This window comes from Pygocentrus nattereri, chromosome 19, assembly GCF_015220715.1.
Source record: "Pygocentrus nattereri isolate fPygNat1 chromosome 19, fPygNat1.pri, whole genome shotgun sequence".
NCBI lineage: Eukaryota > Metazoa > Chordata > Actinopteri > Characiformes > Serrasalmidae > Pygocentrus > Pygocentrus nattereri.
The window spans coordinates 709,413-722,790 of record NC_051229.1 but is presented as its reverse complement, the minus strand read 5'-3'; the positions used below and the strand labels follow the sequence as shown (position 1 = coordinate 722,790).

The 13,378-nt window shown below is 43.8% G+C and overlaps 1 protein-coding gene across 2 annotated transcripts in view; it reads right to left on the bottom strand.

Moving 5' to 3' along the window:
* Nucleotides 1-13,378, bottom strand: part of abca4b (ATP-binding cassette, sub-family A (ABC1), member 4b) — a 98,671-nt gene that overhangs the window by 6,293 nt on the left and 79,000 nt on the right. For both annotated transcript variants that reach the window (XM_037531255.1, XM_037531256.1), the window contains 10 exons: nucleotides 10,265-10,388; nucleotides 7,650-7,779; nucleotides 7,402-7,522; nucleotides 7,096-7,158; nucleotides 6,644-6,750; nucleotides 6,343-6,484; nucleotides 4,905-5,039; nucleotides 4,550-4,653; nucleotides 3,997-4,089; nucleotides 2,623-2,872 (listed from right to left, as the gene is read on the bottom strand). In XM_037531255.1, coding sequence (XP_037387152.1) covers nucleotides 2,623-2,872; nucleotides 3,997-4,089; nucleotides 4,550-4,653; nucleotides 4,905-5,039; nucleotides 6,343-6,484; nucleotides 6,644-6,750; nucleotides 7,096-7,158; nucleotides 7,402-7,522; nucleotides 7,650-7,779; nucleotides 10,265-10,388 — 1,269 coding nt within the window. The remainder of the gene's footprint in view (nucleotides 1-2,622; nucleotides 2,873-3,996; nucleotides 4,090-4,549; nucleotides 4,654-4,904; nucleotides 5,040-6,342; nucleotides 6,485-6,643; nucleotides 6,751-7,095; nucleotides 7,159-7,401; nucleotides 7,523-7,649; nucleotides 7,780-10,264; nucleotides 10,389-13,378) is intronic.

The window sequence follows — 13,378 nt, the reverse complement described above, 5'->3', positions numbered from 1 at the left end:
ACTGAAGCTCAGAGTTAAAGAGGAGGAGAGTTTGACTGAAGCTCAGAGTTAAAGAGGAGGAGAGTTTTACTGAAGCTCAGAGTTAAAGAGGAGGAGAGTTTTACTGAAGCTCAGAGTTAAAGAGGAGGAGAGTTTGACTGAAGCTCAGAGTTAAAGAGGAGGAGAGTTTTACTGAAGCTCAGAGTTAAAGAGGAGGAGAGTTTGACTGAAGCTCAGAGTTAAAGAGGAGGAGAGTTTGACTGAAGCTCAGAGTTAAAGAGGAGGAGAGTTTTACTGAAGCTCAGAGTTAAAGAGGAGGAGAGTTTTACTGAAGCTCAGAGTTAAAGAGACGGAGAGTTTTACTGAAGCTCAGAGTTAAAGAGGAGGAGAGTTTTACTGAAGCTCAGAGTTAAAGAGGAGGAGAGTTTTACTGAAGCTCAGAGTTAAAGAGGAGGAGAGTTTGACTGAAGCTCAGAGTTAAAGAGGAGGAGAGTTTTACTGAAGCTCAGAGTTAAAGAGGAGGAGAGTTTTACTGAAGCTCAGAGTTAAAGAGACGGAGAGTTTTACTGAAGCTCAGAGTTAAAGAGGAGGAGAGTTTTACTGAAGCTCCGAGTTAAAGAGACGGAGAGTTTTACTGAAGCTCAGAGTTAAAGAGACGGAGAGTTTTACTGAAGCTCAGAGTTAAAGAGGAGGAGAGTTTTACTGAAGCTCAGAGTTAAAGAGGAGGAGAGTTTTACTGAAGCTCAGAGTTAAAGAGACGGAGAGTTTTACTGAAGCTCAGAGTTAAAGAGACGGAGAGTTTTACTGAAGCTCAGAGTTAAAGAGACGGAGAGTTTTACTGAAGCTCAGAGTTAAAGAGGAGGAGAGTTTGACTGAAGCTCAGAGTTAAAGAGGCGGAGAGTTTTACTGAAGCTCAGAGTTAAAGAGGAGGAGAGTTTTACTGAAGCTCAGAGTTAAAGAGGAGGAGAGTTTTACTGAAGCTCAGAGTTAAAGAGGAGGAGAGTTTTACTGAAGCTCAGAGTTAAAGAGACGGAGAGTTTTACTGAAGCTCAGAGTTAAAGAGACGGAGAGTTTTACTGAAGCTCAGAGTTAAAGAGGAGGAGAGTTTGACTGAAGCTCAGAGTTAAAGAGGAGGAGAGTTTTACTGAAGCTCAGAGTTAAAGAGGAGGAGAGTTTGACTGAAGCTCAGAGTTAAAGAGGAGGAGAGTTTTACTGAAGCTCAGAGTTAAAGAGACGGAGAGTTTGACTGAAGCTCAGAGTTAAAGAGGAGGAGAGTTTTACTGAAGCTCAGAGTTAAAGAGGAGGAGAGTTTTACTGAAGCTCAGAGTTAAAGAGGAGGAGAGTTTGACTGAAGCTCAGAGTTAAAGAGGAGGAGAGTTTGACTGAAGCTCAGAGTTAAAGAGACGGAGAGTTTTACTGAAGCTCAGAGTTAAAGAGACGGAGAGTTTGACTGCAGCTCAGAGTTAAAGAGGAGGAGAGTTTTACTGAAGCTCAGAGTTAAAGAGGAGGAGAGTTTTACTGAAGCTCAGAGTTAAAGAGGAGGAGAGTTTTACTGAAGCTCAGAGTTAAAGAGGAGGAGAGTTTTACTGAAGCTCAGAGTTAAAGAGGAGGAGAGTTTTACTGAAGCTCAGAGTTAAAGAGGAGGAGAGTTTTACTGAAGCTCAGAGTTAAAGAGGAGGAGAGTTTTACTGAAGCTCAGAGTTAAAGAGGAGGAGAGTTTTACTGAAGCTCAGAGTTAAAGAGGAGGAGAGTTTTACTGAAGCTCAGAGTTAAAGAGGAGGAGAGTTTTACTGAAGCTCAGAGTTAAAGAGGAGGAGAGTTTTACTGAAGCTCAGAGTTAAAGAGGAGGAGAGTTTTACTGAAGCTCAGAGTTAAAGAGGAGGAGAGTTTTACTGAAGCTCAGAGTTAAAGAGACGGAGAGTTTTACTGAAGCTCAGAGTTAAAGAGGAGGAGAGTTTTACTGAAGCTCAGAGTTAAAGAGGAGGAGAGTTTTACTGAAGCTCAGAGTTAAAGAGGAGGAGAGTTTGACTGAAGCTCAGAGTTAAAGAGGAGGAGAGTTTGACTGAAGCTCAGAGTTAAAGAGGAGGAGAGTTTGACTGAAGCTCAGAGTTAAAGAGGAGGAGAGTTTGACTGAAGCTCAGAGTTTTAATAAACACCTGAAAACTCTGAGCTTCAGTCAAACTCTCCTCCTCTTTAACTCTGAGCTTCAGTCAAACTCTCCGACTCGACTGTCTAATAAAAGCTGACCTGAGCTCCACAGTTTAGAAGCAGAATAACTGAAGAGTCTCTCCACGTTTTCTGTGTTTAACTGAAGGCGTCTGAAGGTCAGAATCTGCAGATCTGAGATCATAAACAGACTCACATTCAGGAGCTTTTAGGTCATTTAGAGCTTTAAAAACAAGCAGCAGAGCTTTAAACTCTCTCTAACAGATCCAGGTGGTCAGTGTAGTGAGTAAACGGGGTGACATGGGCCAGACAGGGTCAGCAGTTCCCTCAGTTTTTGAAGTAGGTAAAGTCTAAACAGCTTTCTATTTAATATGTTGAGCTCCTGAAAACAGACAGGAGCTCAACACTGATTTACAGAAATAAACAGCTAACTTTTGATGGACAGTGTGCATCATTTCTCTGTCAGTGGTCAGTCACCTGGTCCAGCGTTGTCTGAGACACAGAGTAGTCCTCAACGTTCAGCTTGTCCTTGTTGGCCGCCACCAGCTGGAAGACGCGAGCGAGGGATGAGGCTCTGATCTCGTACTGCAGAGTGTTGTAATGCTTCTCTCGCTGGATGCAGCCCGGGAAACTGCTGACCATGAACGCCTCGGCTGGACCCAAGTCAGGAGATGCACCTGCTTTGGCTGCTCGGATCTTCATCGTCACCACGTAACCATCCCCAAACCTGACCACACATAAAGACAGCCATGACCAAACCTGACCACACAAAGACAGCCATGACCAAACCTGACCACACAAACACACACAGCCATCACCAAACCTGACCACACAAACACACACAAGCATCACCAAACCTGACCACACACAAACAAACACACACAGCCATGACCAAACCTGACCACACAAACACACACAGCCATCACCAAACCTGACCACACAAACACACACAGCCATCACCAAACCTGACCACACACAAACACACACAGCCATCACCAAACCTGACCACACACAAACACACACAGCCATGACCAAACCTGACCACACACAAACACACACAGCCATCACCAAACCTGACCACACACAAACACACACAGCCATGACCAAACCTGACCACACACAAACACACACAGCCATGACCAAACCTGACCACACACAAACACACACAGCCATCACCAAACCTGACCACACACAAACACACACAGCCATCACCAAACCTGACCACACAAACACACACAGCCATCACCAAACCTGACCACACACAAACACACACAGCAGCTTTCAGTTCAGGTTAAACACTCAGCTCTGCTCTTCTCTCTAACGCTGCTCATCTATTTGTCCTCGTTCAAAAGGGAATAAATTTCTTGTTCACACTGCAAAAAAATGACATCTTAGAAAGTGAAAATATTTGAAATACAGTCAATACATCTGATATTTCTCATTATTAGATTAATTTAAGTATTCTATTAGATTATTTATCCTATTTATAGATATTTTTACTTGTTTTAAGCAACTTTCTCCAGTTAAAGTGTCTCATTCCACTGGCAGATCATTTTACTTGGTTACTTTGAGAAATAATGCAGATCATTTTGCTCATTTAGAGAAATCAAGCCTGAAACCAGTAAAATGACCTGCCACTGGAATAAAACACTTTCATCACACAAAATCACTCAACACAAGTAAAAATGTCTAGAAATAAGTTAAATGGTCCTATAATGTCCTCACAGCAGTCTCAGAGTGAGAAAGACGTATAAACTGGATTTCAGATTTCTCCAGATCCCGGTTTACCGAGCATTAAAACAATAAGACGCTAATATACAGAAAAACAGTGGAACACAGTCGTGCACTTACTTGTATTTGAGGTGCTGAATGGTGCCAAGACACTTGAAAGTCCCATTGACCATGATGGCCAGTCGGGTACAGAGAGCCTCACATTCCTCCATACTGTACACACCCAAAAGCGCGGTGTTATTATAGACATCATAATCCCAGCAGTAAACACAGTCATGAGTGATGGGTTTATTCATGCTTATTAAAACTGTGTACACTGCAGGAAGTGTCTTGGCGAGAGAAATCACCGTGAAACTACCATCTCACTGTGCGGCTGTTCCAAGCTTTTTATACGATTTTCTTATAATAACTTAATTCTAATTCTAGTGGTTTTATTAAATGATCTCGCTATATTAGAAGATCCTTTTGCTTGTTGTGATAAATATACCTGAAACAAGCAAAATCATCTGCCTTAATAAAATCACTTAAAACGAGTAAAAAAAGGCCCAGAAACAGGTTAAAGAATCTAAATAAGCTAAAACCATCTCAGAACGGAACAGATTAGACGTGTCAACTGGATCTGAGATCATTTCACCATTTTCACAGCGCAGTGTCTGTGTGGAGGTTGTCTTGCCTGTGAGAGGTCAGAACTACTGCCCTCCCATCCCGGATGATGCTCATAATAGCGTTCCACAGGAAGCGGCGAGAGTGGGGGTCCATGCCTGTGGTGGGCTCGTCCTGTAACAGCAAGCTGAGATTAGAAGAATGCTAATCATTAGCAGAGCAGTTCTACATGTGACTTAGTTGAGGCTGAGGGTCTTTTCTAATATGTCTGCAGGACCTTTCCTAACTTTTTGTCTGCAGGACCTTTCTTAACTTTTTGTCTTAACTTTTCTAACTTTCTGTCTGCAGGACTTTTCCTAATTTTTTGTCTGCAGGACCTTTTCTAACTTTTTGTCTGCAGGACCTTTTCTAACTTTTTGTCTTACCAGCAGGACCAGAGGAGGGCAGCCAATCATGGCGATGGCTGTGGATAGCTTCCTCTTGTTGCCCCCGCTGTAGGTACCAGCGCACCGGCCAGCATATTCTGATAGGCCCAGCTTCTGAATGCCCCACTCTGCCACCTGCAGGACAGAAGAGGCGGTTTGTTTTCATTTTAATATTCAATTCAACTTTATTTTACATTTACAGTAAAATGTTTTCAGGCTGCTTCTCTGGTGCAGAAACATCAAGACAGGGGTGTGAATGCACATGTGCAGGTGGGATGGCAGACAGTATATACACAAAAATCAATAGACAATAAATAAGTAATAAATCAGACACTGCAGTGTGCTGGTGCAGAGGCAGTGTGTATACAGATGTGCAAAATGTGCAAAATATGTGCAGCAATTTTCAGCAGCAGTGACCAGTAAACAATGGGATGAGTTAGTTTAAGTGTGTCTGCGGGACATTTTCTAACTTTTTGACTGCGGGACATTTTCTAACTTTTTGTCTGCGGGACATTTTCTAACTTTTTGTCTGTGGGACCCTTTCTAACTTTTTGTCTGTGGGACCTTTTCTAACTTTTTGTCTGTAGGACCCTTTCTAACTTTTTGACTGCGGGACCTTTTCTAACTTTTTGTCTGTAGGACCCTTTCTAACTTTTTGTCTGTGGGACCTTTTCTAACTTTTTGTCTGTGGGACCCTTTCTAACTTTTTGTCTGTGGGACCTTTTCTAACTTTTTGACCGCGGGACCCTTTCTAACTTCTTGACTGCGGGACCCTTTCTAACTTCTTGACTGCGGGACATTTTCTAACTTTTTGTCTGTGGGACCTTTTCTAACTTTTTGACTGCGGGACCCTTTCTAACTTTTTGACTGCGGGACCCTTTCTAACTTTTTGACTGCGGGACCTTTTCTAACTTTTTGACTGCGGGACCTTTTCTAACTTTTTGTCTGCGGGACCTTTTCTAACTTTTTGTCTGTGGGACCTTTTCTAACTTTTTGACTGCGGGACCCTTTCTAACTTTTTGTCTGTGGGACCTTTTCTAACTTTTTGTCTGTAGGACATTTTCTAACTTTTTGTCTGTGGGACCTTTTCTAACTTTTTGACTGCGGGACCCTTTCTAACTTTTTGACTGCGGGACCCTTTCTAACTTTTTGACTGCGGGACCTTTTCTAACTTTTTGTCTGTGGGACCTTTTCTAACTTTTTGTCTGTAGGACATTTTCTAACTTTTTGACTGTGGGAACTTTTCTAACTTTTTGACTGTAGGACCTTTTCTAACTTTTTGTCTGTGGGACCCTTTCTAACTTTTTGACTGCGGGACCTTTTCTAACTTTTTGACTGTAGGACCTTTTCTAACTTTTTGTCTGTGGGACCCTTTCTAACTTTTTGACTGGGGGACCTTGTTCTAACATTTTGAGTGGGTGGCCTTGTGTCCACTCACTCGGCTGATCTCTCTCTCGGGGACTCCGCGGAGGCGAGCATAGAGGTAGAGATGCTCTCGGCCTGTCAGCAGCTCATCAACAGCATCAAACTGGGGACAGTAGCCCATGTTCTGATGCACATCCAGGATATTGGTAAGAATACTAATAAAGACACAGTACACAAAAGTAATGACACTCGTTAATGAATGAAACGATCAGACACCCCTTTTCATTCACTTGCCTGGATTATTTTCAGGGCAGTTTAAGGCTGTGGATTAAGACTACGTATGGAAAGACTCACAGTTCTGCATGCTAGAATACCTGTAACCAGCAACCGAAGCCTCGCCGAAGGTGACGTCTGTATCTCCAGTCAGCATTTTGAATGTAGTTGTTTTTCCAGCTCCGTTCACACCAAGGAGCCCAAAGCACTACAAATCAATCAGCTGGTGTTAAAATCTCAAAAAAATTTTGTTTTTTCTGTCATCATATTTATGTTTATCACTTTGTTTACAGAAGTGGGAAACATGAAACACTCATCTTTAAATGTGATCTGTTTCTCTCTATACAGGGCTACAGACAGGTCAGTGCTCAGGCTGCCACTTCAGAATTTCCTGCTTGTACCTTTAGCTAATTTATCTAGATTAGCACTGAGTTTACTACGAGAATTATAGGGCCAAACGTGATGCACAGCAGCAGAGCTTGAAGGGAAAACTCTCTAGAAACACAGGATCTATTCGTCTTTTATAAGAAACAAATGATGTTTTCTCAGATACCTCCCCAGCTGGAACCCCCACACAGACTCTGTCCACCGCTGGCCTCTTCCTGCCCACGTACGTCTATGAATAAACGAAAGAAGAGCGGCTTCAAGGGAAACGAAAGGTAATGGTACTCTTTTCCCCTCAAAGCTGAAAGGACAGCTCAGAGCAAAGGGTGTCTAATCAAACATTAAGAGACGATCCACTGAAAAACAAACTAGGATAATGACTCTGTGGTCAAGCAGATGACAAATAATGCTCGTCACAAGGACGCAGTAGTGGGTCAGTGCAGTAGTGGGTCAGTGCAGTAGTGGGTCAGTGCACCTTTGACAGGTCTCGTATGTGCAAGATGTCGTTTTTGCTGCCTCCGCTGTAAATCCGCTGCCTCTCCTGAGCTACATCATCATCTTCATCATGAGCAGGAACGCTGCTGTAGTCAGACAACCTGCACAAAATCAAGCCACATTCATCACAACAAAGCGCTATGACGGCGCCGTGAATGAGCGCTGAGCGCGAAGGTGGATGCTCTGTCTGATTAAATGACAGGGGTTGTTTTCCGGTGCTTCCCTCACCAGTGATTGAGGAAGAATCTGTACTGGATGAGGAGATTCAGGATGAAGTAGACAAAACCCTCCACAGCCATACAGGCCAGGTACTTCCCCACAAAGTCCCACCTGAACGGGTCCATAGCGTATTCCTCCCCTTTAGAAGGAGAAAAGGGAAAAGGCATTAATGCAGATCGTCATATTTCAGAAATAAGAAGTTCAGTTCAGTCTTTGTTGTTGTCTCTCAAGGAAAATATGAAAAACATTGACAATTCTTGAAGATCTTGTTTGTGTTTTGATCAAAACACAACTTATCAGTCAGTTACTGCTCCAAGGAACTTGTAGCCTTTAAACTGTGACGCCATCCATTGCTGTAAAAAGCCTTCATCTCTCCTAAAGTTGATGACCATCTGTGTGTTTTATCAATGATCAGCTTTAGAAGTGAATCCTCACACCACTGCACACTCCACTATCCCACCATCAGGTTCTCTACAGTCTAATTAGACTGTTATTTTGTATTTACTTTACTTTTTCATATGCTTTATTGTGATAGTCCACATCAGAGGCCAGTAAAGCTAAGCCTGACCTTAAGCCTAACTAAGCTCAACCCCAATACAAAACCCAAAACTTAATCTGGAACTTAAGTGGTCGAGAACAAGACCTGTCTCAGCAACGTTGCTAAGGTGTTGTTCTCCAAAATTCCTTAAATCACACATCCGTCTTGTAAGGGCCCGATCTGGCACAGCGGTGGACTCCTCTACTTAAGGCTGTGGAAAGCAGCAGCCCTTTGCCACACCTTTGGAGACCGGCACGATACTTGGCTCAGGTGGGTATTAAGACGAAAAGGAAAGAGGACTGGAAAAAACGAAAGTTCAGCTCAGGAAACTGAACTAAATCTAAACCTAATCCTAACCTTGACACCGTTGATCACCAACTAGACAGTCTGTCAACATCCACGCTATTTCTCCGTGAGCTGAAGCAGATCGTTAGGGCCGGCAGGCTGTGAAGTGTCATATGAATAATTGTGATTAAAGATTTAATTGTCTCATTTTGTTTGTTTGCTTCCATTCAAAAAAGTGTCCAGACTGGCTGATTAGCCAATTTACTTCCTAGCTGTGTTTCCTGTAGCTAACTCTCAACACTGCACTCACACACACTCACACACACTCTCACACACTCTCACACACTCTCACACACTCTCACACACTCTCACACACTCTCACACACACTCTCACACACTCTCACACACACTCTCACACACTCACACACACTCTCACACACTCACACACACTCACACACACTCTCACACACTCTCACACACACTCTCACACACACTCTCACACACACTCTCACACACTCTCACACACTCTCACACACACTCACACACGTCTCCTCCTTCTTTAATAAAGACGTGTGAAGGACATTTTCCTGACGTCATTTTAAAGCTATTAAAAACACACACTGCAAAAAAATGGCATCTTAACCAGAGGAAGCATCTTAAATTTAGTCTAAATATCTAACATCTCATTTTCTGACCGCTGTATGAAAATGATAAGATCATCTTATTTCTAGATGCTTTTTACCTGTTTTGAGTCATTTTTTAATGTAAATTTATCTTATTACTATATGGGCAGGTAGACGTGCCGGTTTCAAGCTCATTTCTTAAAATAAGCTAAATTATCTGCCAATAAAGTGAGAATTTTACTTAAAATTATTTAGTCAAAACAGGTCAAAAGTATCTAGAAATTAGATAAACAATCTTATTATGAGCGGACAATTTCAACACGGGGATTATTAGATATACGACCCGGATTTAAGACCATTTCATTTGATGAGAGACCAACTCACTGCTGCTCGTCTCACTCCGACTGGACTCGGGTGATACTGGTTGTCATGGTAACGTCTACACTGAGCAGTTCTCTAAACTCTTAAAAACGATGGTTCTTCAACCGTGAACACAAAGAGCCCTTTGCACGATTTAAGCGTTCTTTGCATCGCAAAATGCTTCTCCGGGCGGTGAAGAATGTCCTGTATATGGTTTTATCTAGAACCTTTTGGACAAGAGTTCTATATAGCACCAAAAAGGTTCTTCTATTCTTTTGATGTCAAACTTGTAACAATAGAAGAACCCTTTCTGGCGTTATATAAAACCACTGTCAAAAAGGTTTCATATAGAACCCTCTACAGCACATTTTCCATCAATCTAAAGAACACTCCACCATGCAAAGAACCATTTAATCATGCATAGGGTTCACTATATACTATACAGAACCATTTTGTTTGCGAAAGAACCCTTAAGAACCGTCAAGTACGCACGCGTGTAATTTTGGGCCTGATTACTTGCAGCGAGCACGTAAATGTGTAATTGGCCTGAACTGAGTCAGATGAACGCAGTCAGTGGGTCATATGGCTGAAATCTAACGACTGCAGTCAGCTTAAATAACCGATCAATAATGGTAATTAGATGATTTGGTAAGAACTGTAACAGGGCCTCTGAGTCGGTCTGAGGCCAACAGACTAAACCCAGTCCAGCCTCTGTGATTTAGTCCTGCTGTCGTCTCACAGGTCTGAGCTGGACGTCTGACTGGACGTCGTTTCTCTGGGTTAAAGCACTGAATCTGTGGGACACACGATATACTCACCGAACCGGGCGTAGACGTCGGTCACGGCCTGGTTCATGGCCAGGTCGATGAGGCCTCGGCCCAGACAGAAGTGAGGAAAAATCAGCAGCACCTTCTTCAATCCCTCGTTAAACATCAGGAGAGACTAGAGACACCGGGAAAAGCAGAACACATGATGCTAGCATTAAAATATGAACTCTATAAAACATGCAGTGTAAAAACGTCCTGCCTGCTTTCATGAACGTCTGTAAACGTTTACATGTGATTTAAACGCTCGTGGTGTGAATGTTTAGAGCTGGGCCGAAAAGCATCTTACAAGCTTGGAACCATCACTGGTATTTCCAAATATTCAAATACTCATTTCTCAAGATAAGATCATAATAAATTATAATAATTAAGTGACCCTTATTAGTCCCACAACAGGGAAATTCCACCTCCGCGTGGAATTCCTCAGCTCTGAGGGAGGTTCTCCTGGCCACCGTTGCCCCTGGCCTGCTCACCTGGGGGTTTTACATTCCTGTTAAAACTCTTTTCTGTCTTTTCAGGAATTCTGTGAAGCGGCTTTGTGACGATATCAGTTGTAAAAAGCGCTACAAATAAATTTGACTTGATTTGATAACAAGGCCCAAAATCTCGGATAGCCTGTCCATGACCTCTGACCAAATCTGCTGGGGTGGGGGGCCATTTGTTGCTCAGAGCTGATCTCTCTAAGACGATGGTTCACATTCGTGTGACTCAAATCCGTCACTGAGGTAATCCTGTGTCCTGAAATGACGCACAAGCGCACAGCCTAATCAATAACGTCACATTAGTGAACCGCAGGCCTCACGAACAGCAGACAAGCAGCAGAGGGAGCCTTCGTTACAAAGACAGGCAGCTCTCAGCATCATCATTAAAGCGAAGGTGAAGAGGCTCCGATAATTCTGCGCTGTTTACTGGCTGTAACGGCAGGTTGAGCACTGCTGAAAAAACCTCAAATTCACATTCAATCTGAAAACGCTGTGCAGTGTTCGGCTATGGTTTCTGGGTAGAACGACATGCTTCAGTGAAACGGTGTGAAACAATGTGCAGCGGCAAAATAATAATAAAAAAAAACTTGGTAAGTAAAATTGTCTTATATGTAATCAAGATGCACTATATTCCCCAAAGTATTCGGTCGTCTGGCTTCACACACATATGAACTTGAGTGACGTCCCGTTCTTAATCTATAGGGTTTAATATGATGTCGGTCCACCCTTTGCAGCTATAACAGCTTTAGCTCTTCTGGGAAGGCTTTCCACAAGGGTTAGGAGTGTTTATGGGAATTTCTGACCGTTCTTCCAGAAGCACATTTGTGAGGTCAGACACTGATGTTGGACGAGAAGGCCTGGCTCACAGTCTCCACTCTAATTCATCCCAAAGGTGTTCTATGGGGTTGAGGTCAGGACTCTGTGCAGGCCAGTCAAGTTCTTCCACACCAAACTGGCTCATCCACGTCTTTATGGACCTGCTTTGTGCACTGGTGTGCAGTCATGTTGGAGCAGGAAGGGGCCGTCCCCAAACTGTTCCCACAAAGTTGGGAGGAGGAAATTGTCCAAAATCTCTTGGTGCTGAAGCTTTAAGAGCTCCTTTCACTGGAACTAAGGGGCCGAGCCCAACTCCTGAAAAACACCCCCACACCATGATCCCCCCTCCACCAAACTTTACACTCGGCACAATGCAGTCAGACAAGTACCGTCTCCTGGCAACCGCCAAACCCAGACTCGTCCATCGGATTTCCAGATGGAGAAGCGTGATTGGTCACTCCAGAGAACACGTCTCCACTGCTCTAGAGTCCAGTGGCGGCGCTTTACTCCACTGCATTCCATGCTTTGCACTTGGTGCTTGGTGATGTAAGGCTTGGATGCAGCTGCTCGGCCATGGAAACCCATTCCATGAAGCTCTCTACGCTGTTCTTGAGCTGATCTGAAGGCCACATGAAGTTTGGAGGTCTGTAGTGATTGACTCTGCAGAAAGTCGGCGACCTCTGCGCACTATGCCCCTCAGCATCCGCTGACCGCTCTGTCATTTTACGTGGCCGACCACTTCGTGGCTGAGCTGCTGTCGTTCCCAATCGCTTCCACTTTGTTATAATCCCACTGACAGTGGACTGTGGAATATTTAGTAGTGAGGAAATTTCACGACTGGACTTGCTGCCCAGGTGGCGTCCGATCACGGCACCACGCTGGAATTCACTGAGCTCCTGAGAGCGACCCATTCTTTCACTAATTCTTAAACTATTCCACTTCAGGCTGGTAATGTGGTAAACAATCTGACCACCTCCTCGTTTCTCTGCTCACTGTCCACCTTATCAGCTCCACTTACTGTATAGCTGCACTCTGTAGTTCTACAGTTACAGACTGTAGTCCATCTGTTTCTCTGATACTCTGTTACCCTGTTCTTCAGAGGTCAGGACCCCCATGGACCCTCACAGAGCAGGTGCTATTTGGGTGGTGGATCATTCTCAGCACTGCAGTAACACTGACGTGGTGGTGGTGTGTTAGTGTGTGTTGTGCTGGTGCGAGTGGATCAGACACAGCAGTGCTGTTGGAGTTTTTAAACACTGTGTCCACTCACTGTCCACTCTATTAGACACTCCTACCTTGTCGGTCCACCTTGTAGATGTAAAGTCAGAGACGACAGCTCATCTGCTGCTGCACAGTTTGTGTTGGTCATCCTCTAGTCCTTCATCAGTGGTCACAGGACGCTGCCCACAGGACGCTGCCCACAGGACGCTGCTGGCTGGATATTTTCGGTTGGTGGACTGTTCTCAGTCCAGCAGTGACACTAAGGTGTTTAAATACTCCAGCAGCACTGCTGTGTCTGATCCACTCAGACCAGCGCAACACACACTAGCACATCACCACAGTGTAAATGCAGCTCAAATGTTTCACAAATGATGTGCAGATAAAACAAGCATTAATGTGTTGGGTGTAATATCTGCCCTCGACACTAGAGGTCAGCCTCACCTGAGTTCTGAACTGTATCTAGTAACATTTTGATTTCATTCACCTGCAGCTCATCTATCTCCCTTTATCAGGACGCACATCAACACAAGCTCTCTGCCGAATATTGCCATCTGTCTTGTATCTCCACATTTACGGATTTACGGTTTAT